At 61.1% G+C, this 26,376-nt stretch overlaps 2 protein-coding genes across 7 annotated transcripts; one reads left to right on the top strand and one right to left on the bottom strand.

Annotated features, from left to right (window-relative positions):
* Window positions 1–1,562: 1,562 nt before the first annotated feature.
* Window positions 1,563–13,085, top strand: ZDHHC8 (zinc finger DHHC-type palmitoyltransferase 8). Of its 2 annotated transcripts, none has more exons than XM_058656794.1 (11): window positions 1,563–1,786; window positions 5,976–6,097; window positions 6,276–6,433; window positions 6,730–6,902; window positions 7,049–7,151; window positions 7,360–7,451; window positions 7,605–7,746; window positions 7,866–7,986; window positions 8,083–8,192; window positions 8,802–9,841; window positions 12,245–13,085. In XM_058656794.1, exons 1-11 carry the CDS (start codon window positions 1,683–1,685, stop codon window positions 12,432–12,434), a joined length of 2,355 nt encoding a protein of 784 aa, XP_058512777.1. In that variant the 5' UTR covers window positions 1,563–1,682; the 3' UTR covers window positions 12,435–13,085. The 2 variants fall into 2 exon arrangements, with proteins under 2 accessions (XP_058512777.1, XP_058512776.1); XM_058656793.1 differs by lacking the exon at window positions 12,245–13,085 and adding an exon at window positions 10,648–11,495.
* A 431-nt stretch (window positions 13,086–13,516) lies between these two features.
* Window positions 13,517–16,058, bottom strand: CCDC188 (coiled-coil domain containing 188). Of its 5 annotated transcripts, none has more exons than XM_058656798.1 (8): window positions 15,458–16,058; window positions 15,058–15,348; window positions 14,912–14,968; window positions 14,748–14,807; window positions 14,586–14,650; window positions 14,404–14,461; window positions 14,009–14,138; window positions 13,517–13,710 (listed from the first exon to the last, which is right to left on the bottom strand). In XM_058656798.1, the coding sequence occupies exons 1-8, from the start codon at window positions 15,959–15,961 to the stop codon at window positions 13,532–13,534; spliced, it is 1,344 nt and encodes a 447-aa protein (XP_058512781.1). In that variant the 5' UTR covers window positions 15,962–16,058; the 3' UTR covers window positions 13,517–13,531. The 5 variants fall into 5 exon arrangements, with proteins under 5 accessions (XP_058512781.1, XP_058512782.1, XP_058512784.1 ...); XM_058656799.1 differs by having other exon boundaries at window positions 15,097–15,348; XM_058656801.1 differs by having other exon boundaries at window positions 14,009–14,058; window positions 15,458–16,057.
* Window positions 16,059–26,376: the final 10,318 nt, after the last annotated feature.

Below are 26,376 nucleotides of genomic sequence, written 5' to 3'. Positions count from 1 at the left end.
CCATCCAGCTCCCTGCTTGTGGCCTGGGAAAGGAGTCGAGAACGGCCCAAAGCCTTAGGACCCTGCACCCACATGGGAGACCAGGAAGAGGAGGCTCCTGGCCTTGGATCGGCTCAGCACCAGCTGTTGTGGCCACTTGGGGAGTGAATCAGCATTGTTTCTGTAAATCTGACTTCCCAATAAAAATAAATCTTTTTTTAAAATGGGCTTAAGCAAGAGGCGTACACTGTAATAACTCATCACAAATACAAAGTGAAAGTGGTGTCTGGATCATGGCAACCTGAGCATATGGTATTTTTTCCTAGAAAGTCACGCACTTTGACCTTGTCACAGGAAGTGTTCTATGCTGTTGATGGGGTCTGGAGCACAGGTCTCAGTTGTCTGCTAACATTGGGGGGTGGCACTCAGTGGTGGTTTTCATACAACTCAGAAGGATACTCAAGTTAAAACTGCCAAACTGTTGACTTCCAGAATTTTTCAGCTCACACTTTTGGACAAAGGCTAGGCAGGGGTAACTGGGCCGGTCGTGAAACGGGGTAGGGGTTGTTTTGTGCCTCCTTTTCCTTGTCTGGCCATGGGCTCAGCAGCAGTGGCCTCATCCAGAACTCCTGTCTCCCGAGGGAGTCCATGAGTGAGTCCAGGACTCTGCAGGGGTGTGTGTCACCACTGGTGAGGGATCTGGGGCTTCCAAGTTCAGGTGTACCAGGGGCAGGAGCACCTGTCGGCTGGGGTGCACTGCTCCGTCAGCCTGGCGGGGAGAGGGGTCAGTCTGCCCAGGCCTGAGGTGTGAAGGCATCCCCAACCACTCCTGGGGAGGCAGGGGTTCTTTGCTGTGTAGAGGAGTCTATCTCTGAGATCTGGGTCCAGGCCAGCCTCAGCCTGCTCCCCTGTTCCCCCAACAGGATCCTCCAGGCAGTATTTGGGGGCGCTCCGCGGCTGGTCCAACTTAAAGCAGCAGCGGCTGGGTGGGATCTCCGCAGGAGGTGGGCCTGTGCTGCCTGGGGGAACCCGAACCAGCACTGGGTGGCCCACCCAAGGGCACCCCTTTCTCTGGCAGGATGAAGGGGTTTGCCCCACGTGCACTAGAGTCCGCACATACTCTCTAGCATCCAGTTTGGACCAGGATGTAGTGGGGGGTGCTGGTGTCCTGCCTGCGGACCAGCTCAGACCAGCCAGGGGGGCTGGGAAGCAGGTGGGACGCCAGCCCCATCCTCCCCTCCATATTGCCACAGGAGCTCCCTGTGGAGCGAGGACCGTCAGGTTGGCCGCGACACCCACCACCCGCCTCAAGCGGTTGCAGAGGGGGTCGGCCCACAGGCCCCAGAGGTGACCCGCTTGATCAGCCCCGGGGCCCAGTCTTCACGCACCGGGTGGGTAAGGCTGTACGGGGGTAATCGCAGAGAGGAAGGTCCCTAGACGAGAGGCGCCCCGCCCCTCCGAGGGTCCCGAAAACGCCCGGTCCTCGCCGCTCCGCCCCGCCGGCCTGGCGGCCCGGTCCACCTTAAGCGCGCTGACATCAGCGCGCCGCCGCCGCCGCCGCCCGGGGGGTGGGATTTCCTCCGCCGCCGCCGCCGCGGGTCCTGCGCCGCGCGTCCAGCCCGCCCGCCCCGACCCGGCCCGACCCGGCCGGCCCCGCCCGACCCGGCCCCGGGGAGGGATGCGGCGGCGGCGCGGCGCCCAGGATGCCCCGCAGCCCCGGGACGCGCCTCAAACCCGCCAAGTACATCCCGGTGGCCACGGCCGCCGCGCTGCTGGTCGGCTCCAGCACCCTGTTCTTCGTGTTCACGTGAGTGAGCGCCGCCGCCGCTGGCGGCTCGGCCGCGGGCACAGCCTGGGCGCGCGCGGGGCGAGGTGGGCTGGGGGCCCCGGGCCGGCCAGGCCTGGGTCGCGCGCGCGGGGGCAGAGGCACGCGCTGGGCCGGGCAGCCCCGGGGGACGGGGCTGGAGCCAGGTGCCCATGGAGCGGGCGCCCGGGCAGGTGAGCGGACCCTGGGGCCGGCCTGGCGCCTTGGGAGTGTGCCAGGCTGCCCAGGGCGTGGCTGCAGCCCTGCCCTCTGCCCTCTCCATGGAGCTCGCCAGAGGACCTGGGCTGCCGGGCGCCACTGGGGGTGACCGGTGGGGCGCCCCTCCCGTCCGCTCTTGGCTGCCCCATCAGCCCCCCCCCCAACTCCCTACACACATGTACACAAACAGGGGTCACAGCCAAGTTGTTCCCGCACGCGTAGGTGTGGCCTGGCCTGGTTGCCACATGCCTGCTCCTGTGGGCGCTGTGGAGGAGAGAGACCTGATCCTCCTCCCCAAACAAGGGGCTCTGTGTCTCTGGACAAGGTCTTGTGCAGGCGAGGGCCCAGGCAGGCCTGGCCACACCCAGGGGCACCCAGACGTTTGGGTAGTGTCATCTATGTGGGGGGGGTGTGCCAGGACCCTCGAAGGCCAGGCCTCCCTTTCTGGGGCACGCGGGGTCATCCATCCAGCCTAGACTTTACCCTGAGACATGGGTAAGCACTGGCATACCATATAGGGGGTGAGCGGGGCTGGCTGCCCCTCAGGGTCACTGGGTCACACTTTTGGGCTTCACCCCATATACATGTACGCACACACACACACACACACACCGTAGCTGGAGCCAGAGCCACTTGTTTAGGGTGTGAATGAGGCTGAGTAGGGTGGGCACGAGCAACGCTGGGGAGCCCATGGGCAGGTCTACACTGGGCCTGTGTGTGAGTGGAGGCAGGGGAGACGATTGTACCTGGAGGCTGAGGCTGGGCAGGTGGTGCAGGCTGCCAGGCGTGTCTTAAAAAAGACCTATGTGGACAGTTTGTTCCGGGCGCGGGCGAGCTGGCTGGCCACGCTGTTGTCACTCACACGCCTAGAGGGGCGAGAGGTGGGCAGCGATGGGGGCTCACACTTCTGGAGGGACGCACCCCCCACATCCTCCCCCACCAGTTTCTCACTCTCTGTGGCGACTTGACAAGTGGTTCAGTTTGCTCCAAGATGAACCTGGGGGAAGGAAATGGATGGAATGAAAACCAGCCTCCCACTCCCGCCCAGTGCACTGCCACGTTTTCCCAGCAGCACCTGGCCCAGTTAGGTGGTCCCTTCCGATAACTTGAGCCTGCGCCTCGTGCCGGCCACTGCTGGGGCCATTCCCACACCGTCAGTTCTGGAACAGCAAGGGCTCAAGGTTCAGGAGCACAGGTGCCCTTGGAGGGTGGAGGTGGGTTCCTTTGTGGGGCAGCACCCTGTGGCTAGCCCACCCGTAGTGGCCTTCGCTAGCCTCCACGCCAGTGCAAGCAGCAGAGTGAATGCCACTCTGTACCCTGCACTGTCCCAAAGCAAATGGCCCTCTGGTCCCCTCTGCACTCAGAAAACACAAACGGGGCAGGGTCCTTCACACACCAGGTAGCCAGTGGGGGTATCCCAAGTGACGTGGCCCCTCTCCCTCAGCAACTCCCCCAAATGGATAGGGTGGGGGACCCTCCAGCATCTCCTTGGGAGAGGCCAGGGTGCTTGTTGTAAGGGTGTTATCATCAGCCTGAGCCCTTCTCCTCCAAGAAACCTTCTTGGGTTGTTAGTGACTTTTGGGGACAGTGCTGGGCAGGGCCAGGAGAGTTAAAAAAATTCAAAACCATTATCTAACAAGGACTCACCACCCATGGCCTGGGGCGCCCCCCACCCCCCCACACACTGGCCTTCTAGCCTCAGGGGTCTCTAAGATGGGCCACCACAATCCTCATGTAGGGCCAGAACACCAGCAATGTTAAGAAAGAACTTGATTTAAATGAAAACGTCTGAGTTAAAATTTTCCATTCCGCATTTAGCCATGGCAGGATGATCTGCCCCGTGAGCCCCCCTCTTGTAGGGCGGGGTCTCGCTGCCTGGGTCTTCCCCCCATCCTCACCCCGCCCCATCCATCCATCCATCCCGCCCCACCCTGGGGCTAGAACTGGGGCTTTGACTGGGTGGGGCCCTCCTCGGTGGTGGCACACGTCCCAGCCCGTGGCCCTAAGGCTCGCAAGGAGCGTAGGAGGAAGGCCTGGCGCCTCTGAGCTGGGGCCTCTCCACCCCTCACAGCATGGCTTGAGCCTGCTAGAAAGGGATCAGGGGACAGTGTAGGCCCATGGCCTGACCACCCAAGGCCACAAGCCGCACCTGTGGCCCAGGGGCCCTTTGGCCTGCCTATCTCTTTCTGGCCCACCTTGTGAGCTTGGGACTCAAAGATGGAGCCAGCCAGAATGGGGGCCTGGAAGGTGACACTCCTGAAAGGCACGGGGCTCTCCCTGAGCTTGGAGTTCTGCGGAGCCCTGCCCAGAGAGCTCCTGTGTCCTGGCATGTTCTCACTTGTCCCCATGTTCTCACTTGTGTGTGAGGGGGGCGGAGCAGGGAGCTCAGGAAGGTAGAGTTGAGAAAGGTAGGGAGGTGGGGACAGGGCTGGAGGGGGCAGGAGGAGGAGCAGCAGGTTTGCCCAGGCATGATTGTACATGCACACATGTATATCTTGCATGTACACATGTGTGCCTACGTATGCACACATGTGCAAGTGTGCAAACCTGCCTTCTACACAGGATTAGGTGGCAGTCCCTCGGGGAAGGGAGGTTGGAGGGTACAGGGCTATGTCCTCCTAGGCTGGTGATGCCTGGGGCGGGGACAGTGGCTGAGGCCCCAAGCAAAAACACCACGCAAACCCTCCCCCCCAACTTGATGCCCAGCCCGTTACAAGTGCAAGCAGGTGCTCCTGTGCTGGCCAGAGACACCCGTCCATTGCTAGCCCCTGTTGCCACCCCATGAGTGGCCTGCCCTCATCCCTGGCCACTGCCTGACCCACCTGGCCTGCAGGTGACTCTCGGTGCTGCCCCGTGTCTCAGAGCCGGACGTGGCATCATCTGAAGTTGTTAGTTTGCTCACCAGGGGTCTGCATTTGCTTGTGGCTCCGATGATGCCATGGAGAGTTGGAGCACAGGGGCCAAGGGGCTCCCCACCTCTCCCTCACCTCTCCCCCAGAGGGCTGGGCTGGTTGGCCAGGGTCAGGGGTTGGGGGCAGGGGTTGTGCCTCCTGCCCTGAGAGAATGAAGACAGGATCAGCTTGCTGTGGCTGTTCCGTCTGGCACAGGATTTGGGCTAGTACCAGCCGACCTTACTTTGCTCCCTGTATCCCAGGCGGGTATGGTGGGGGGCGGGGCTGTGGAAAATGAAGGGCCATCACCAAGGAGATGGCAGCGCGTCCACTCCTTGGGTAGCTCCCGGCCCCCGGCCGGCCCCGCCGAGGGTGCTGCCGTGGGAAGTGGGAGCTTTAAATAGCCTCTCCCTTTCCCACTAAAAATAGTCCTACTGTCGTGAGGTGGTTGCCGGCGCGGCCCTGCTGCTGGCGCCCAGCCAAGGCAGGCGTGGGCGTGTCTGTGGGGCCAGCCGGTGCTGCCCCACGCTCAGGGCTGCTGTCAGGTGGGGGGAACCCCACTGGGCCCCTGACTCACCCTGCAGGGTTTGGGTGCAGGGAGGTGAGCGACTCCCATCCCCAAGGCCCTTCAATAGGGGCTGGAATGGGAAGCTGGGGCGACCAGAGGCCAGAGGGGCTTCTCAGACTGTGCTGCCGCAGGGGGCGTCTGTGGTAGCACGCGCAGGTGGGGGTGTGGGGGTGTGTACAGGACCCTTCCGGGGAGGGAGCCAGGTGTCTTGGAATGTTTCCTGGGAGAGGGAGGCAGTCTCTGCACAGGTCCAGCAGCCACCTGCCGGAGCTGGTGACAAACAGGCTTGGGAGGGGCCGCCTGGACCCCGTGTATTTTGCTGAGTTGGGCTTAGGGCTCCAATGTTCCACATTCTCCCTGGTGAGAGGGTCTCTCAGGGCCAAAGATGGGCTTGGCTCTGGGTTACCCCCTCCCCAGAGGTGGGCCTGTGGTAGCCTGGGGTTCAGACACCCCCCACCCTGGGCCCACCTGCTGGCTGCCATGCCCCAGCTCCCTGCCCAGCTGCTCCTCTCAGGTGCCCATGGCTGACCCGAGCTGTGTCCCCGGCCGTCCCCGTCTACAATGGCATCATCTTCCTCTTTGTGCTGGCCAACTTCAGCATGGCCACCTTCATGGACCCTGGCGTCTTCCCCCGAGGTAGGGGTGGAGGGAGTGGGGTGGGTGCATGGACTCACTGTGGCGACAGTATGAGTGACTGATCCTTGAGTTTGTGCACCTTGGCCTTGCTGGCCATGGGGTCGCCTGGAGGCAGCATGGGGATGCAGAGGGCCCTCTCACTGGGGAAGTGGCCACATGCTGCCCCGCTCATCCACAGCGGATGAGGACGAGGACAAGGAGGATGATTTCCGGGCCCCACTCTACAAGAACGTGGATGTCCGTGGCATCCAGGTCCGCCTCAAGTGGTGTGCCACGTGCCACTTCTACCGCCCTCCTCGCTGCTCCCACTGCAGCGTCTGTGACAACTGTGTGGAGGTGACCGCCCCCGCCCCACTCCAGGTCCCCGCCCTGGTCTCTTGCCCACTCCCTGACACTACGCTACTCCTCCCTTCCCCGCCCTGATGCCCCAGTCCTCCTCCTGCCCTGGCCCTTGTGCCTGCCCTGCCCTGCCCAGGGTCCTCTCACCCTGCCTGCCCCTTGCCCTGTGCCCGCTCCCTGCCCTGACACCACTTCTGCCCTGTCCCCCTGCCCTGGCCCTGGCCTTTGGTCCACCCCCTCCCAATTCCTACCCTGACGCCTCCCCTGCCCCCCCCCCCCCTGCTCCCACCCAGGACTTTGATCACCACTGCCCATGGGTCAATAACTGCATCGGGCGGCGCAACTACCGCTACTTCTTCCTGTTCCTGCTGTCGCTGAGTGCACACATGGTGGGCGTGGTGGCCTTCGGCCTTCTCTACGTGCTGAACCATGCCGAGGGGCTGGGTGCCGCCCACACCACCATCACGTATCCTTGCAGTCCCAGAATCCCCTGGCGGAAGCAGGGGCTGGGAGGGGGTTGGCATGGACCACAGTGCAGAGTGAGGTGGGTCAGCTACCCGTAGGCTGGTAGTGGGACAGCGCTCTGCTGGGTGCTTGGCCTTAACAGGCCAGCATGGCGGTCATGTGCGTGGCTGGCCTCTTCTTCATCCCGGTCATCGGCCTCACAGGCTTCCACGTGGTGCTGGTCACGCGGGGGCGCACCACCAACGAGCAGGTGCAGACCTGGCCTGTGGGGAGTGGGCGGTAGCAAGGATGTCCAGGGCTGCACAGCGTCAGAGTGGAGGGGGCGGGGGGGTGGAGGGGATCTGGGGCCAGCTACACCCCTGAACAGGGCTCTGGGACCCTAGCACCGCTGTCCACCATGACCTGGGCCCTGGTTGGCTAGGCTGGCTGAGGGCACCTGCCACTCACCCTGTCTGCAGGTAACGGGCAAGTTCCGTGGAGGCGTGAACCCCTTCACTCGCGGCTGCTACGGGAACGTGGAACATGTGCTGTGCAGCCCCCTGGCCCCGCGGTGAGGCCCTGCCTGGGGCTGGGGGCGCAGAGTGGGCAGCTGTGGACCCTTAGACAAGACATGGTCGATTTCTACTCTTGGCAGATGGGGCTGGCCTCGGGGAATGTACACAGCTAGTGGCCCCCCGCTGCTGACCCCTCTGCCTGGTTGCAGGTATGTGGGTGAGCCACCACGGCTGCCGCTGTCCGTGAGCCTAAAGCCACCCTTCCTCCGGCCGGAACTCCTGGACCGAGCTGCACCACTCAAGGTCAAACTGAGCGACAATGGGCTGAAAGCAGGCCTGGGCCATAGCAAGGTGGGGTCAGGGGTGGGTGAGACTCCAGAGGGACTGGGAGCCAGGAAAGATTTCTAGAGAGGGGTCTGGGTGCCCAGTGAAGCCAAGTCGCACTCACCGCCGACCCTGCCTTCTCCCAGTCCAAGGGCAGCCTGGACCGGCTGGACGAAAAGCCCCTGGACCTGGGGCCTCCACTGCCCCCTAAGATAGAGAGCAGCGCATTCAGTGGGGACTTGAAGACCCCGCGCCCGGCTAGTGCTGGTGAGGTGGGGCGTGGGGGGCCACGCAGGAGTGGTAATGCAGGGGCCATGGACTGACCTCCCAGCCTCCCCTGTGTGACTCTGACTTCCTCCCCAGAGAGTGCTCTGTCGGCTCAGAGGACCAGCCCACCGACGCCTGCCATGTACAAGTTTCGACCAGGCTTTCCCACGGGTCCCAAGGCCTCCTTCTGCGGGCCTGGTGAGCAGGTGAGAAGTACAGGGTTGCATCCTGCCCTGGAAGACCTCCCTCCCCTGAGCCTGCGATCGGTGGTCTAGCGATTCCTAGGTCCTGTCAGGACCCCAGCCTGTGCCACAGCTGGAGTCATTAAATGAGAATGGGGCAGCCAGGCCAGCCCTACTGTGGGGACCCCCTCAGGATTCGCTGTCTTTCACGGGCTGTTGGGTGGGGCAAAAAGTTTAACTTCTCAGCTCCATCCTGTGGGCACTGGTGGTCAGGTGTGTGGGAGCCCCGGTCTGTGGCAGGAAGGTCCATGCTCCACTAGAGGGCGCCAAGTGTCCTCAGTCCGGGTAGGCGGAGGTCCATGAGTCTGGAGATGCTCCCGCATGGCTGCCCAAGGAAGTGGGAGATGCTGTCCGAGGAGGGCCTTGGTGGCGCTCCTGCCCTGGTGGGTGACTGGGGTTTAAAGAACTCAGCCTTCAGGGGAACACGTGGTGACCTCCTGGTGACCGCAGGCAGTGGGGTGGCTGAGTCCTGGCCCCAGGAGCGCGTGTATGTGTGTGTGTGCTCGCGCGTGTGCGCGCGCTCGCTCACTCACGCCATGCACAGCTAGTAAGCGCAACTCGCTCGGCCCACAGGTCACAGGCCCGGACTCCCTGACCCTGGGGGATGACAGCCTGGACTTCGTGTCAGAGCCCAGTCTGGACCTGCCGGACTACGGACCGGGTGGCGGGGGCGGCTTGCACACAGCTTACCCACCGTCTCCGCCACTCAGCGCTACCGACGCCTTCTCGGGCGCGCTGCGCTCTCTGAGCCTCAAGGCGGGGAGCCGGAGGGGCGGGGACCATGTGGCCCTGCAGCCCCTGCGCTCGGAAGGTGCCAACCCCGCCCCCCACCGAAGCCTCTTCGCTGCACACGCGCTGCCCAACCGCAACGGCAGCCTTTCCTACGACAGCCTGCTGAACCCAGGCTCGCCAGGTGGCCACGCGTGCCCAGCCCACCCGTCGGTGGGCGGCGGCGGTGGCATGACCAGCTACCGCTCACCCTACCTGCACCCAGGGCCCCTGGGCGACCCCCCGCGGCCTCCGCCCCGCAGCTTCAGCCCAGTGCTGGGCCCGCGGCCGCCGCGGGAGCCATCACCAGTGCGCTATGACAACCTGTCGCGGACCATCATGGCCTCCATCCAGGAGCGCAAGGACCGGGAGGAGCGGGAGCGGCTGCTGCGCTCTCAGGCCGACTCGCTCTTTGGCGGCGACTCCGGTGTCTACGACGCGCCCAGCTCCTACAGCCTGCAGCAGGCCAGCGTGCTGTCAGAGGGCGCCCGAGGTGCGGTGCTGCGCTACGGCTCCAGAGACGACCTCGTGGGGGCCGGGCCGGGCTTCGGCGGCGGCGGCGCGCGCAATCCCGCCCTGCAGACGTCGCTGTCCTCGCTGTCCAGCGCCGTGAGCCGGGCACCGAGGACATCCTCGTCTTCCCTGCAAGCTGACCAAGCCAACAGCAGCAGCAGCAGCAGCGGCCCTGGGCCCCGGCCGGGCAGTGGCTCACATAGGTCGCCAGCCCGCCAGGTCCTGCCCTCCCCACCTGGCACCCCTCGCTCCCCTTCCTATGCAGGCTCCAAAGCTGTCGCCTTCATCCACCCGGACCCCCCGGAGCCGCCACCCTCGCTGGCTGTGCAGAGGTGGGTTTGGGGGGGCGGGGCCTGCAGGAGCCCTCAGGGCTGGGCCATTCCTGTCCAGGGAAGGGCAGGGAGGGTGGGGGCTGCCTGAGGTTGGGTCAGTGCCCTGTGGGTACCCTGCCACACTGTGCCCAGTGCTTTACTGTTTGGTGGCTGGCATGGGTCTACCATGTGGGAGGGGCTGGGTTGCAGCCAGGGTCAGACGCAGGTTAACCCCCTGACTGTGGAGTCACATGAAGCGGGGCATTCTACACAGCAGAAGCTCTTCTGCTTACAAACTGGGAAACAGGAGAGGGTCGTGCCCCACCCCCCACAATGGGTTAGAGTCTGGAGATGCCAGGGTGCTGGGCACCCCATGGCATCACTGCGATAGCTCTCCATGCAATCACCCATGGGATCGTATGGGGAAACCCCTGTGCAGGCCACTCAGCCCCAAGAGGGCTGGGGCCCAGAGCAAAGCTCCTGCACCTGCAGGCCACTGGGGAGGGGAGAGAGGGTGGACATGGCAGTCAGGGGGCCAGCCGTACAGCGAAGTGGAAGATTCAGGGTCTGTGACCCACAGGGACGTGGCAGCCAGCAGTGTCATCAGAAGTGCTGTCCACCAGCTCGGGGGACTCTGTCCAGTGTCTGCCTGGCCAGTCCTCTCCGTGCGTGGCCAGTGTCTGTGGGAGGGGACCCAGGAGGGGGCTGCCAATGCCACTGTTGTGTCTGTCCTGGTGACAGCACAGCCCCTCCCCCCACCCCACTGTCCTGTGCCATGGTCCCGTGTTCACCTGTGTGCGTGCCTGTGTCTGCTTGTGTTGATGCAGGGACCACCCTCAGTTGAAGACCCCCCCAAGTAAGCTTAATGGGCAGTCCCCGGGCTTGGCCCGGCTGGGGCCCTCGTCCGTCAGCCCTGCCCGGCACACGCTGGTTAAGAAGGTGTCCGGCGTAGGGGGGACCACGTATGAGATCTCGGTGTGACGCCCAGCTGTGCCATCCATCCATCCATCCATCCGCCGTGTTGCCGCGGGGGACCAGGACCCCGCAGTGGCCCTGACCCCAGCTCCGCCCTTGGGAGAGGAGGCCATCCAGCTTGGGGTCAGCAGGAGGGAGGTCTGTGCCTCCAGACCCGGTCCCCTTCTGCTTGTCTGCCCACTCACCAACTCCCCCGTGGGAGGCTGGCTGGGGGCTGTCTGCCTGTGCGTCCTGACCCTTGGCCAGGCTCAGCCCCAACTTCCTGTCCCTCACTGGTCCTACCTGCTCCCTAGAGAGGCCGCCCCGGGGCCCACCCTAGACAGACATGCCCCAGGCCCGCCCTCCTGGCTGCTGCTTCTAACGCGTTGCCTTTCCCGGACCCTGCTTGTGGCTTGGCCAGGCGGTTGCTTCTGCAGGAAGGTCCACCCCTAGATCCATGAATCCGACAGACAGACCAGCTGTGGTGGGGCTCCCGGCTATGTGTGTCCTGTCTTGCCCTGCCAGTGGGCCTGCGCCCCCCGTATGCGTGCGTGTGCGTGCTGTGCCATGTCCCAGCTCGGACTACCGCTGTCCCTTTCATCAAAGCCTTAACCTCTTGCTTTATGCTCTTGTGGGAGGTGACGGAGGCCTGGGGTAGGGTGCAGGCAGAATGAAAGCCAGCTGGCACAGGGTGGTGCCACAACAGGGATCCCCTCTCCCCCAGCCCTGCCAAACTGGAGAATCCCCACCCACAGGCTCAGCCAGCCCCCCGCCCCGCTTGCCCCAGGGACCATAGCACCTGGGTGCTGGGCTGAGGGGCGTGTGGTGGGGGCAGTGCTTTCCCTGGTGTCAGGGACCCGAGAGTAAGCACATCGACCGCGTCTGCTTGCGTTGTGTCTGTTTTATGTTTTTATATCTACATCTATATATCTATAATTTTATTAAAAAACACAAAAAAGGCCTCATCTTGATCTTGTCCTTGAGCAAAGCAAGCTTCGGGGCTGTTGCTGCAGTGTCTTGAGGTGGGGGAGGTCAGAGGTCAGACCAGCAGCTGGGGGCTGGGGATAGTGGCTGGCCATAGGGAGCTCAGCCCGCTCCAGCAGGCACAGGGTCAGGTGTCTAGACTGGAGCTGAGGAGGTGGGGGCTGCTTGGGGCTGGGAGAGGGGTCCCTTCTCCCCAGAAAAGCTGAGGTCCTTGGAGCTGGTGGCATGGGCAGCACCACCTGCTGGCTGGGAAGCCCTGGTGGTCGGGTGAGCTCCTGTGGTTGTTAGGACTTCTGCTTGCCCATTGACCGTGAGGGTAGGTGGGGCTAGGGACAGCCTCGCTGGGCGTGGCATGCAGGGGGTGGGGCCGGGGTGGCTGTGTGCTGGTGGGGGGACCCCGGGGTGCTGGCTGGCCTCATGCTGACTCCACCTTTCTGCTTCTCTCTCACCTCGACAACGCACCCCGACGCACCCGGCGGCCTGCAGGGGGTGGATCGGCACCTGCAGCCGTGGATGGGGGCGGCATGGCCAGCCCAGGTTGACCCCTGGCCTGCACCTGTGCCACCTGGGCCACCTCGAGGACCACCCCCCGCTGCGGGCCCCCTGGAGTCCAGCAGAGGGGGGACCCCCACGTGGGGCCGCCTCCAGCCTTTTCCCCAGCCTCTCTGGGCGCTAGTGCGACTTGTGAGAACCACCAACCCCACTAAATGGGGTTTGAGAACAGGGCTGCCATGACTTCCAGCCTGCCAGGGCCAGTGACCCTGTATCCAAGTGACCTCAGGAAGTTCCCCACCTGTTGCAGAGGGGGGTCCCCTGGAGCTGTGTGCTTCCCTCCCCACACACCCTCATCCCAGGTTTGAGGGGGCCAGTGTGGAGCTGCTGGAACCGGAAGACCTTCACCCCGCCTCCCTGCCCTCTTCCTCACCAAGCACTTTAGGAAAGAGCCACTTCCTACCCCACCCGCACCCCTCAGCCCACCCAAGCCCAGGCCTCTGTGGGTTGGGCTGAGGATGGGGGTCTCAGGTTGCGCCCTACATCTCTGCACAGCCTCCCCCACCCTGCCCCGTCCCCGCACATAAACAGATGCCTTAAAGTCAGGAGCCGCCAGCCCCCCAAGACTGTCGGACACCGGCTTCCTCCCCACCCCACCTCTTCTCGAGGCACTTAACACCCCACCTCCTTACCCCACCCCTGCAGCCTGCTGGGACTCGATGGGTCAGGGTTGGAGTGGGATGGGGTCCTCTCCAGCACAGGGGTGGCTGGTGGCTGTCTTCCTCCCATTTGGGGGCCAGAGGCTTGCTAAGGTTACTAACCCCACCATTAATTTCCCAAATAAATACTTAGTGTGGACCTCCACAAGCTTTGTCCACCCTGGTGGTCTCCCTGATGAGCCTTGAAGGCTGGCCTGGATAAGGATAACTGGACTGGGGAAAGGCATGATGATGGTGATATGGTGGTGATGGTGATGCTGCTAACCTAGCCTGTGTGTGTGGGGGGGGGTTCATGGTTCAAGCCCCCCTAGCCTCTTAGTGGAGACCAAGATGTGACACTCTGGGGTTCAGAGCCCACCTCACTCCATGGTGGGCAGATGGGGCAGCGAGCAAAGAGCCAACCCGTGTATGTGGTGGGGGGGCGTCACCCCAAGAGACCCCTACCCAGGGTCCCACCTCTGCACCACCAGCTAGCCCCAGCACCTGTGGAAGCGCTGGAGCCGTCCAGCCCCGCCTCCCCTTCTCCATGGAAACAAGAGCCCAGGCCTTGCTTGTCACGACTCTATGTCCAGCCGCAGGCCCAGCCCTCAGGACAGAACCCGCCTCCACCCTTCTCCGAGGCTCCTGGCGGGGGCGGTGCGCAGCGCCGGTGCTGTGGGCAGGGACCCGCGCGGCCATTGGGCACCGGGGGCCGCGCCGGCCGCCTGGCCTCCTCCTCGCTGGGGCCGCTGGGCCTCCGGCCTAGAAGGGCAGGAAGTCGTCCACCTCGAGGCGCAGGAAGGGGCCCAGCAGGGCCCGGAGCTTCCAGACGGCGGCGCGGCTCAGCAGGGGCGGTACCAGCCCCTCGAAGGGCGCGGGGTCCACCACGTACACGTAGGCGGCGGTGCAGGCCAGCAGGGCGCCCAGCAGCAGCCTCAGGGCCAGCAGCCTGCGGGCGGCGGCGGTCAGGGGGCAGGGGGGCGCCCGGGGGCGGGGGGGATGGTCCCGGGGATGGGGCGGGGGCATGGGGGTCCAGGGCACTGCCTGCCGAGCTACCTACCAGATCTGGCCCTTGAGGCCCTCGGAGCATGGCAGCGAAGGCCTCCCTCTCTGTCGAGGAGGCACACGGTGAGGGGGCCGGGAGTCCAGCCTCGTCCCTTCCCCACCCCACCGCCCCTCGCACCTGGCTCCTAGGGGCGGGGTTTGCTATGCTTGACTCCGTCCCCTATCCAGACCCCCAACCCTGGGGTGGGGAGGAGGTTCTCCAGAGGGCGGAAAGGGAGACCCTCGGTGGGCAGGCGGGCGTCGGGGTCGAGAATTCCAGCCTCCCGTCTCCCCCAGGCCGCCCCTGGACACCTGGTTCCTGGGGGGCTGGGTCTGCCACGCTTGACCCCGCCCCTGGCCCAGATGCGCGGTGAGGGGCGCGTGGAGGAGTGGGGTCCCCGGGGCACTCACCGCCACGCACGCCAGGGTCTGTTCCTTCCTGGCCTGGGTGCGGCACTGGGCCCGCTCTCTGGGGGTGGAAGCGGGTGTGGAGGAGCCCGGCGCAGTCATCACCATGGCGCGTCCAGCGCCGCGCGCCCTGCGCCCCTGCCCAGGCAAGGCCTGGCCTCACCCCCAACGCCTCAGCCCCTCACCCTAGGATCTCCAACTGGATGCCTTCCATCTGGTCCAGCACACCTCGAATGTCCTTCTTGAGGTTCTGTGGACAGAGAGCAGGGCGGCTGGGTTCTCCCCTGTCACCCGCGACCTCTCTTCCCCCAGCACCGCCCAGTGCAATCACCCCTTTGGGCACCTACCAGGAGCCCGGTGGCCTGGTTGTTGAGGGCCATGTGCACCTCCGCCACGCCGTCCCACACCTAGCAGAGTGTGTGAGGTGGTAACAGGGAAAGCAGAAATCCCGGGTCAGCCAGGAGACCCACTGACCCCCCTCCCGCCCCCCTTCCCGGGAGGGGGCGGGCACCTCGGTGATGGCCATCTTCTTCCTTTCAAAGGACAGGCGGATCTGCTGCAGCTCGTTCTGGGGGAGGTGGGGGAGGAGATGAGCAGGGCGTGGGCGGGGTCGGCTCTGTCCCGCCCCCCTCCCCTCTGCCCCCCACCCAGGCCCACCTGCGACTGCTGCACGAAGGCCTCCTCCCCCCGGCACACCTCCTGTCTCAGCAGCTGAAGAGGGGCCCTGTCCTCGGGGGGCCGCGCGGGGCAGGGCTCGGGCGGCTGTGGGAGGGTCCCGATGTCTGCGCCCGGCCGGCGGGCGATGCCTGGGGTCGCGGATGCTCGCTCTCCCGCTCTTATCCAGGTTAGGGCCGTGCAGCTGGAGTGTTCGGGGCACAGGGGCAGAAACTGCTGCCCGGGTCCCAGCAGGGCCCCCAGCTGCTCCCGGAGGTCCTGGTTCTGCCTTTTCTAGGAGGGAGAGGGATGGAGGTGGGGGAACTGGGTCACGGTCGCTCCTGCAGGGGAGGCCGTTCGTGGGGGCCGGCGCGGCGGGCGGGGGGCCGGCGGCGCTGCTCACCAGGCTGTGGTTCTCCTGCTGCAGCTGCAGGAAGGGCGGTTCTGCTGACCCCAGCGGGTCGGGGGGCGCCCTGGGCGGGGCCCCTCCCCCCGGCGGACATGGGCATGGACAGGACCTGGGTTCTGAGCTGGGCATCCCCCCTTGTCTGGGCGTGCCCTGCTGCAGGGGCCAGCCCCACCCCAGGCCTGCCTCCGAACCAGCATGGCTCGGGCCGGCCACGGGCTCCCGGAGGGCTCTGGGCTGGGGAGGCTCTCCCTCCTCGCTGGAGAGAAAGATCCTGGGGACCTCACCTCCCACCCGGGACCCCGAGACCCCTGCAGGAGGGGCTGGGAAGGGCCTGGCCGCCTCCATGGAGTGGGCCGAAGGGAGGGACATCAGGCAGGGCCACCTTACAAATCCCTGGCAGGGCTGCTCCAGGCATCCTCCGTGGCTGCTTGAGGCCGGGGTGGGGGGACATTGGGGGTGGGAGTGGCCGCAGGGGCCCAGGGTTTTCGGCCCCTCCATCCCTCCCTATGACCCCTTCCTGACCCCGGCTCCAGGCTCTGGCCTGGCCCACCTGCCACCCTCTTACTGAGGCCACTCTAGGGTGTCGCAGGCCCCCTTCTGGGGGTGGCAGTCACAAAGGCCTGGGTGGGAGTCCACAGAGGTCACAATGCCGTGGGTGTGGGGGGCCCATGGCCTGAGCCAGGGTCACAGCACCCTTCCTGGCTGTGCCTATGGCCTCCAGCCCCACCCACCCACCCCACCAGGGGGAGCAGAAGCAGATAAGGAAGAAAATTCAACCTCTTCTTGCCTGCCCCATGCCCCCCCCCAGCCCTTACTCAGGGATCTCTGTTCCTCCTGCCCCCTCCGTTCCCCACCCTCCCTCCACTTCCACGCTGAGAAGGCCATCAGTCTGTTTTGTTTTTGTTTTCAGTATGTTTGGGAGCTGGTGCTGTGGCATACGTGGTAAAGGCACTGCCTATAACATCAGTATCCCACATGGGTGCAGATTAGAATCCTAGGTGCTCCACTTCTCATCCAGGCTTCCTGCTAAGAGGCCTGGGAAAGCAGCAGAACATGGTCCAAGTGTTTGGATTCCTGCTCCCATTAGGGAGACCAGGACGAAGCTGTAGGGCTCCTGGCTTTAGCTGGGCCCAACCCTGCCGTTGTGGCCATGTGGCATGTGAACGAGCAAATGCAAAGACTTCTCTCTGATGCGTTGGAGAGATCTTCCGCGTTGGAGAGATCTTCCGCTTATCACTCTCCGAATGCCTGCGGCAGCCAAGGCTAAGTCAGGCTGAAGCTCAGGGAACCAAGGTCTCCCTCTTGGATTGCAGGAACCCAAGCCCTGGAGCCACCCCCTGCTGCCTCCCCAGGGTGTGCGTGAACAGGAAGCCCGACCTTGAACCCAAGCGCTCTGATGTGAGACATGGGTGCCTTTACTTAGCTAAATGCTGGCTCAAGGTCTGCTTTTTTTAATCTAATGTAGCTTGGAGATTTTCAAAATTTCTTCAGCCATTTTTTAAATAATGAATTTACTTTTGATGATGTTTACATAGTTGAGAAGGATGCGTGCCCATGTGGACCACCAATTAGGGTGGGCAGGGTCGAGCAATGCGGGAGAGTAGATGAGACAACTGTTTCCAATCTCTTGTTTTCTTCCTGTATCTGGGGCAAGGGGGAGAGGGAGGGGAGAGAAAGGCAAGAGATCACTCCCAGCATCAAAGCCACATCAGAACCCAGGGAAGGCCACCCAGTGTCATCCCAGGGTCCCCAATGTGGAGCATGTTCCTAGGGCACTGCTTAAGTGGCTTGGAAAGTTCTGAGATCCTGTTGATTCCAGTGCTCCAAGGTTGAGGAAATCCTTCCAAGGTCCATTGGCTGACATAGTCTACCTTAGAGTCTTCCCTTAACCAGATACTTGCTGTCACAGCTTGGCTGGGAAAGCTGTCCAGTTTATTCTGCCCTCCATGGTACCAGACGTCCTCTGCAGGCCTCAGTGAGCTGGTTGTCATGCACCATGTGTGTCTGGGTGTGCCGTTCACCACACAGGCTTCAGTAACTGAGGAGATCCAGTTCTGACACATGCACTCCACAGACAGACCACAGATCCTGCGATTTTCCCTGTAGTTCTGAGCTCTGAGTCCAGTGGTCCAGTTGCAGGTCCCCAAAGAAACCTCACCAGAGGAGACCCCGGGCCTGACTCCTGTATGTGCCAGCCATGGCGGGCTCCAGCTCAGTCCTTCACCCACATCAGCCTACGCACACACTGTTGGTTGCATTTTGCTGGGTCCATTCTGTCTCCAGCTCCATCTCATACACAAACCAATGGATGCTGTGGTCCCAACCTGGCATGTCCCACGCCCCATTCTGGTTCTCACAGCTGTCAGTGGATGCTATGAACTGTCCCAGCCTAGCCCTCCGCCAGACCTGAGCCGCACGTGTGCTGACAGGTACTGTAGCCTGACCTGGTTTGGTCTGATCCCAGTCTTGATTCTTGTGCTCACCTGCAGGACTGCGTCCTGACAGAAGAGTTCCCCAAGCTCCTCTATGGCAGATCTCCCAATGGCAGATCTCAGCAAACCAGTGGTTCTTTGGCCCACCTCCTGTCCTGGCAGGTACAGTGACCTTGCCCAATGGGTCCACACCCATTTTGGCTCTTATGGTTGGGTGCTATAGTCCAGCCCTGTCTGGTCCATCTCCAGATCCAGCTTTTGCATGGGTAAGCTGGTCCAAGACCTAGCCCAACCCATCCTATATCTACCCTGGTTCCTGCAAGCAGCAGCTCCTGCTGGAGCCTAGCCCAGTCTGGCACACCTCAGATCCAGTCCACACCCATGCCAAGGTGTACTACAGCCATGTCCAGCCCAATTTGCCACCCACATTCCAGCTCTCACCCTCCCTAGTGGGAATAACAACCCAGCCATAGAGTCCCCTTAGCTTCCTGACCAGGCCTGCTCCCAGCCACAGATCTTGTGCGTGCCAGTGTTTGCTCTGACCCAGCCCAGCATAACCCATCATCCAGCTTGGCTTTTGCCATCAGATACTGCAGTCTGGCCTGGCATGGCCCAGCCCCCAGTTCCAACTCACTGGTGGAACAGGGACTTAAATCCCAGTGTGGTCGTGGTATTTGGATACAGGGGCTTAACCTGCTGTGCCAAAACACTTGCCCCATTTTTCACTTTTTTTTTTTAAAGATTGATTTTAACTGGAAAGGCAGATTTACAGAGAGAAGGAGAGAGAAAGATCTTCCATCTGCTGGTTCACTCCCCAAATGGCTGCAACAGCCAGAGCTGAGCTGATCCGAAGCCGGGACACATACCAGCTCCCATGTGGAAACCCAGTGCTTGTGGTGGAGGATTAACTAATTGAGCCCTACACTGTTTCTCTAAGAGATTTGAACTTTTGTTTTTTTTAACCGTGGCCGGATCTGAGACCAATCCCCAGTGGACACAGAAAGATGTATGTGCCAGGATGGAGCCCATAGCAGAAGCCTTAGCCAAGGTCAGGCTTAGGTTGGGGAAGGCACCCCGGGACCTGGCCATTTCCCCTGCCTGATACCCAGGAGAGTCAGAGAGACTGCAAAACTCCTGTGGGCTACTCCTGTGTGATGCTTCTACATTGAAACCAGAAGCAGGGCCCGGAGGCGTGGCCCAGCGGCTAAAGTCCTCACCTTGAATGCGCCGGGATCCCATATGGGCGCCAGTTCTAATCTCGGCAGCTCCACTTCCCATCCAGCTCCCTGCTTGTGGCCTGGGAAAGCATTTGAGGACGGCCCAAAGCTTTGGGACCCTGCACCCACGTGGGAGACCCGGAAGAGGTTCCTGGTTCCCGGCTTCGGATCGGCGCAGCACCGGCCATTGAGGCTCACTTGGGGAGTGAATCATCAGATGGAAGATCTTCCTCTCTGTCTCTCCTCCTCTCTGTATATCTGACTTTGCAATAAAAATAAATAAATCTTTAAAAAAAAATGAAGAAGCATTTGGTTGGCTTCAGGGCTATGGCTTTGTCCTCGCTTCTCCAGGTACCTGGGGCCTGGCTAGGTGACACCACAGAGGAGGGGTGTCCAGGGCTCACCCTTCTTCACCCCTCAGGCAGGGGCTGGCTGTGGGCATGCAGGAGGGACCTGGCTTCGGGTCACCACGCAGGAAGGAGCAGCTACTGAGGATGTCTGTGGGGGCTGAGCGTCCTTAGGACATAGAGGGGCGTGACAGTGGGCATGACACAGACACAGGGACCGGGGGTGGGCAGTGGGTATGCAGCAGGTGGGATAGAGCCTGGGAGATAGGAGAAGGCACAGCACTGTCCGTCCCCTTCCCCCTCACCCCTCCAACATCGCTCCTGCCACTTCCATGAGGAGAAAAACAAGTGCCAGGCTGGGTCCTGTCCAGGAGCTTCAAGGGCTTTGTGCCTCAGTTTCCTCACCTGTAGAAAGAGGAGGAGGTGGTGTTAAGAGACATCTAGAGGTTATATTATTTTTTTGTATATTTAGTTTTATTGGAAAGTCAGATATACAGACAGGAGGTGAGACAGAGAAGATCTTCCGCCCGATGATTCACTCCCCAAGTGAGCGCAATGGCCGATGCTATGCCGATCCGAAGCCAGGAGCCAGGAACCTCCCTCAGGTCTCCCACACAGGTGGAGAGTCCCACGGCATTGGGTTGTCCTCGACTGCTTTCCCAGGCCACAAGCAGGGAGCTGGATGGGAAGTGGAGCTGCCAGGATGTAACCCAGTGTCCACGTGGCATCCTGGCACCTGGAGGTAGAGAGGATGAGGCAGTTAAACCAATGCTCAAGCCTCATAATATATAACTTTTTTTTTAAAGATTTATTCATTTTATTACAGCCAGATATACACAGAGGAGGAGAGACAGAGAGGAAGATCTTCCATCCGATGTTTCACTCCCCAAGTGAGCCGCAACGGGCCGATGCGCGCCGATCCGATGCTGGGAACCAGGAACCTCTTCCAGGTCTCACACGCGGGTGCAGGGTCCCAATGCGTTGGGCCGTCCTCGACTGCTTTCCCAGGCCACAAGCAGGGAGCTGGATAGGAAATGGAGCTGCCGGGATTAGAACCGGCGCCCATATGGGATCTCGGGGCTTTCAAGGTGAGGACTTTAGCCGCTAGGCCACGCCGCCGGGCCCTATATAACTTCTTTTATTTTTATAATTTTTAATTCAATTTTAAAATTTTATTTTTTGATGATGTTTACATAGTTGAGGGTATGTGCTCATGTAGACCACCCATTAGGGTGGGAAGGGTCAAGGAATACGGGAAAGTGGATTACATCATTTCCATTTGCTTTCTTTCTTTGTTTTTTTTTTTTTTTAAAGATTCACTTATTTTCATTGCAAAGTCAGATATACAGAGAGGAGGAGAGACAGAGAGGAAGATCTTCCATCCAATGATTCACTCCCCAAGTGACTGCAATGGTCAGTGCTGAGCCAATCCGAAGCCAGGAGCCAGGAGCTCTTCCAGGTCCCCCACGCGGGTGTAGGGACCCAAGGCTTGGGGCTGTCCTCGACTGCTTTCCCAGGCTACAAGCACAGAGCTAGATGGGAAGTGGGGCAGCCAGGTTATGAACCGGCGCCCATATGGAATCCTGGCACATGCAAGGCGAGGACTTTAGCCACTAGGCTATTGTGGCAGGCCTGGCCCTGATGTTAACTAGCTCAGCTGAGATCTCCCACGTGACAGGTGCATGGGTCTGACCCAGAAAGGTCCTCTAGCTTTCCTCCTCCAAACCGCTTGGCCTCAGCCCCCTCACTTACCAGCAAATATTGTGGCCTTGTCGCCAGAAGTCCCCCAGACGTCATTCCTCACCTGTAACATACCCCTTCGACGGTCCCCCTCTCCCACACATCCCCACCCACTTCCCTGATCAGCCCTGCGGGCCCACCTGGGACTGCAGAGCCAGTCATCCAGCACACGTACCAGTCTGGGACAGCACCCTCTGCCTCACTGGGACTTTAAGCATGTTAATCAGTCCCCAAGCCCAGTCCACCAACACACCATGCCAGCGTGTCAGCCTGGGGCCTTAACCCAACAACCCACCCCACCCACCTGGGACCCAGGCCTGCTCCAGCCCACCGGTTCTCAGCACGAATCCCCATGCCCCACAATGCCACCTAGCGGCCAGTAGAAGAAAGGCGTCTAGACACCAGTGAAAACACATTTTTAATTTTATTTCTAGATAGTCGATGAGACCTAAGCCAAGGTCAGTGCCATGGGAGAACAGTCTGCCCAAGTTCAGTACCAATGCCGCTGGAGGGCTGGAGTGGCAGCCGGGGTCCCTGCAGGAAGGGGGCAGGGGAGTGGTGGAGGTATTTCTTTGATACAATTTCTTGTGTCCTCTTGTTCCCAACTCCCCGGGCTCAGATCTGGGGCTTTCTCCATTGATATGCATTTGCCTACCTGTCTTGTTATTGGCAGCTAGATTTCCTTGAATCCTAGTGCCCTCTCTTTTTCTTTCTTTGTTTTACACGGAGGGTCTTCAAAAAGTGCATGCCAAAATGTATCTGTGTTTTGTGGGGAAAAAAAAAAAAAACATGCGTAGATTGCACAATTCTCTCTCTCTCTCTTTTTTTTGCACAAAACCAGCTTACCTTTGAATTCTGTGTTTCCAAGGGTCTTCTCCTTGAAGTACTCTTGTATTTCTTGAGGACGCTTTCCTCCAAGCGGCTTTCATTTCGAAGGCGTCTCGAGCAGCCCGCTCCACTCTGCTCCGCCTTGGGTGAGGCAGGCTTGGGGGAGGAGAGCTCATCGGCTCCTGCCTGTCTCTCCTCTTTGTAGGTCCTCTTTCTTTGTCTTCCACTCTGGTTTGTCTTCCTTCCTTTGTTTATCTGAGAGGTAGAGAAACAGCGTGATTCCAGCCACTGGTCCTGCTCTCCTAATGCCCACAAAACAGCCAGAACTGGACCAGGCTGAAGCCAGGAGCCAGAAACTCCATCTGAATCTCCCATATTGGCACAGGAGCCCGAGCACTTGGGCCGTCCTCTGCTGCTTTCCTAGATACATTAGCAAGGAGCTGGATTGAAAGTGGAGTAGCTGGGACTCGAACCGGTGCTTGTATGAGATGCCGGTGTTTTAGGTTGAGACTTAACCTCTATGCCCCATAACCAACCTCTCAGCTGCTGTGCCACTTGCTCACCTCCTGGCCTGTTCGCAAGGGAGACAGGAACAAGGAGACTGGCACGTATGGGAAACTGGGCGTGTGAGGCCTGGCGGGTGGGGACCTGCTTTCACACAGTATCCTCCGCTGCAGTTCTGGGGTGTGGGGTGTGGACAAAGCCATCCCCGACTCCCTGCCCTTCCTCCCCCCTGCCTCTCCTCCATTCCCAGCTTGCTCTGTGAAGTCAACCCCCTTCCTATCCCAGAACATTCCCGTGCAGGTGGCCTCTGTTCTCATTCTGTTTGCTACTTTGGGTAGACACACCTTTGGGTTGATGGAACAGAAGGGACTTGTGATGGACACTGCAGTCAAACTGTGCCCAACTGGACATTGCCCGTTCCTCCCGCCTCACCCTTTAGACAAGTGTATGGAACGCCTGATCCTGCAGCTACCACCCCCTGAGCTAACTTGGCCTGGCAGCGGCAGGTGCTAGCTGGGCTTAGCTCAGAAGGGCCTCCCGCCTGAGTTGGGTCAGGGCCCAGCACAGAGCCTGGCTAATGTAGGGAAGCCCAGTAGGGGAGAGGAAAACTTCCTACACGGTGGCCCCTCTGTTCCCAGGGCAGGGTCCTCAGCTTGCACCCTGGGGCCCCAGGCTGGGTGCACCTGCACCTGTACCCAGCATCCAGCCCAGTCTGGGGACCCTAAGTGTGTTGGATCCATAGCCTTGTTCTAACAGACCCTGTGACTTAGTGTGTCCTGGTGGGGCAGGAGGGGCTGGGGTCGGAATTATCCATGCAAGAGAGGGGCTGGGTCCATTCTGGGCCAGAATTGGTGGCCACACGGGCGGAACATGGCCAGCCGTGGCTCCTGTTGCCAGGCAGCACGCCTCCCTGGACGCCTGTTACCATGGTAGCCGCTTCCTGCCCGTGTTGCCATGACACCCAGATGGCCTTGGGGAGCCCGAGAGAGAGAGAGAGAGAGAGAGAGAGAGAGAGAGAGAGAGAGAAGAGAGAGAAAACTGCAGTGTGGAGGATGCCCTGATCCTTCCTCGGAGGAGGGGAGGATGAAAGAGAGGACAGGAGGGGCGTGGCCACAGCCCTGACGGCGGGGGGGGGGGGGGGCACTGTGCTCATACTCCCTGTGACCTTAGCAATCAGTGTCCTGAGTGGTTGGGATCTGGGGTCACTGGGCCAGCTACAACCTCTCACCCTGGCCCAGGCCCACCTAGGCTGCACGTCAGGGTAGACTAGCCCTGGGCCTCCCAGGGACCCCCAGACTCATAGCAGGGATGGGGCGTTCCACTGGGGGAACTCACAAGGGGTGGGCTGCCTGCAGAATGACTGTGAACAGGGTGAGCGAGGCCGGGACTCACGTCGCTGCAAAGCGGACACTGACTGTTGGGATGGGGAATGGGGGTGCAGGCAAAGGAAGAAGCCCCCAGGGATTCCTGCCTGGGGGCCAAGACCACCCCGGGCACTACCGGCAGGGCTGGCAGGTCCTGGATGCAGGCCGACGGGCAAGCCATTAGTCTTTCTCTCCTAGGCGACTGTCTGGACATCTACTGACATTTTTTTATTTAAGAATCACAGTGATAATAAGAATGTCAAGGGGAAATCCTCTCGCAGATGACATAGCTGTATACATCACCGTCAGCCTGGGGTTGTCAGAGGCTCTGGGGCGGGGAGGCCGTGGCCAGGTTGGGGTAGCTGTGCCACCTTGCCCTCTGAGATGCCTACCCCTGCCTGGGTCCAGGGGACCCTCCCTGCAGAGGACCCCACACAGGTCAGCTCAGTCCCCCATCTCTCGTCCCCTGTGCCCACCTGCCTCTTCCAATCCAGTGGGTGGTGCCTTGTGATCAACTCAGATGAGTTTGGCAGGTGCTTAACTGAGGTTCAAATCCTGTGGGCTTTGAGCCTCAGGGAACATATCCCTCTAATCCAATGAAAACCTCAAGGGTGGGGCCTGGCCATCTTCCCCACACCTCTGCTAGTTGCTGGTGAAGGCGCAGACAGGAACAGCGGGTGCAGTTCCAATGTTTGACGCCAGATGACGCCAGGATGCTGCAGACCGGCTGGGGTTGTGCGTACGGGGAACAGTGGCCCGCGGTCAGACCGGGCCAGAGATGGGGCAGGGGGTGAGGGTGGAAGAAGAGGGGCCGGGTTGGGGCCAGGGGCTGCGGCTTCTGTGCTCAGGGTCAGTGCTGCGGGAGACATTCCCTTGGAGAGGTGCTGGTCACAGTGGCTCCAGGGAATCCTCCTGCCTGCCAGCATTATCCAGGGCCCCTTATCTTTCCCTTCCCCAGGCACTGGGTTGGCACTTGGACCACCTGGGGGTCCTGTTGTCCTGCTGGTCCTCCGTGGAGGGTGTGGCCTAAGCCCAGGGGAGCCTTTGTCCATGGTCAGGGCAGTGTGCAAGAACCATTGTGGGACCTGGCGGCGTGGCCTAGTGGCTAAAGTCCTCTCCCTGAACGCACCGGGATCTCATATGGGCACCGGTTCTAATTCCGGCAGCTCCACTTCCCACCCAGCTCCCTGCTTGTGGCCTGGGAAAGCAGTCGTGGCCTGGGAAAACAGTCGAGGACGACCCAAAGCTTTGGGAACCTGCACCCGTGTGGGAGACCTGGAGGAGGTTCCTGGCTCCCGGCTTCGGATCGACGCAGCACCAGCCATTGCAGTCACTTGGGGAGTGAATCATCGGATGAAAGATCATCCTCTCTGTCTCTCCTCCTCTATGTATATCTGACTTTTCAATAAAAATAAATACATCTTTAAAAAAAAAAGAAACAATCTAAGAAAAAAAAAGAACCGTTGTGGCCTGAAGTGGATGGCAGCTGGACTGGAAAATGGTCCAGATGTTTGTGGGGTAGCAGCATGGGCAGCGGATAGGGCAGGACCCCCCCAACCTCCCCATGGCCTCTCCATCCCAAAGAGGCGATTCTAACCCTGAGGGTCCCCATGAAGTAGCAGCTGGAAGCCCGCTCTGGGGTGCTTCATGTAGGTGAGATGAAAGTCCGAGGGTGAGGGCCAGGGTAGAGGGCTGGGTGTCCATCCTGACTCTGGTGGGTATGTGAGAGGGATGGCTGATGGGTGTGAAAGGAGCAAGGCCAGAGAAGGGGGAGGAGAACAGGTGGAAGCTGGGGCTGGGTTGGGGCTCCTGGACTAGAGCATGGGGCTGCCTAAGCCCTGGGCAGTCTGGGGTTTGAGCATGGTGGTGGAGGTAGTAGTGATGAGGTGATGATGGTGATGGTGGTGGTGATTATGGCGTGGTGGTGATAATGGTGGTGGTGATGGTGGTGATGGTGATGATGATGGTGGTGGTGATGGTGATGTGGTGGTGTGATGGTGATGTGGCGGTGGTGATAGTGGTGATGGTGATGATGATGGTGGTGGTGATGGTAATGATGGTGATGGTCGTGGTGTGATGTGATGGTGGTGTGATGGTGGTGGTGGTGGTGATGGTGGTGGTGATGGTGGCGGTGGTGATGATGATGATGGTGGTGATGGTGATGTGGTGGTGATGGTAGTGATGGTGATGGTCGTGGTGTGATGTGATGGTGGTGTGATGGTGGTGGTGGTGGTGATGGTAGTGGTGGTGGTGGTGGTGGTGATGGTGATGGTCGTGGTGTGATGTGATGGTGGTGTGATGGTGGTGGTGGTGGTGATGGTGGTGGTGATGGTGGCGGTGGTGATGATGATGATGGTGGTGATGGTGGTGATGGTGGCGGTGGTGATGATGATGATGGTGGTGATGGTGATGTGGTGGTGATGGTAGTGATGGTGATGGTCGTGGTGTGATGTGATGGTGGTGTGATGGTGGTGGTGGTGG

Source organism: Ochotona princeps, chromosome 29 (genome assembly GCF_030435755.1).
Source record: "Ochotona princeps isolate mOchPri1 chromosome 29, mOchPri1.hap1, whole genome shotgun sequence".
Classification (NCBI taxonomy): domain Eukaryota; kingdom Metazoa; phylum Chordata; class Mammalia; order Lagomorpha; family Ochotonidae; genus Ochotona; species Ochotona princeps.
This window is presented reverse-complemented; position numbering and strand designations above follow the sequence as displayed.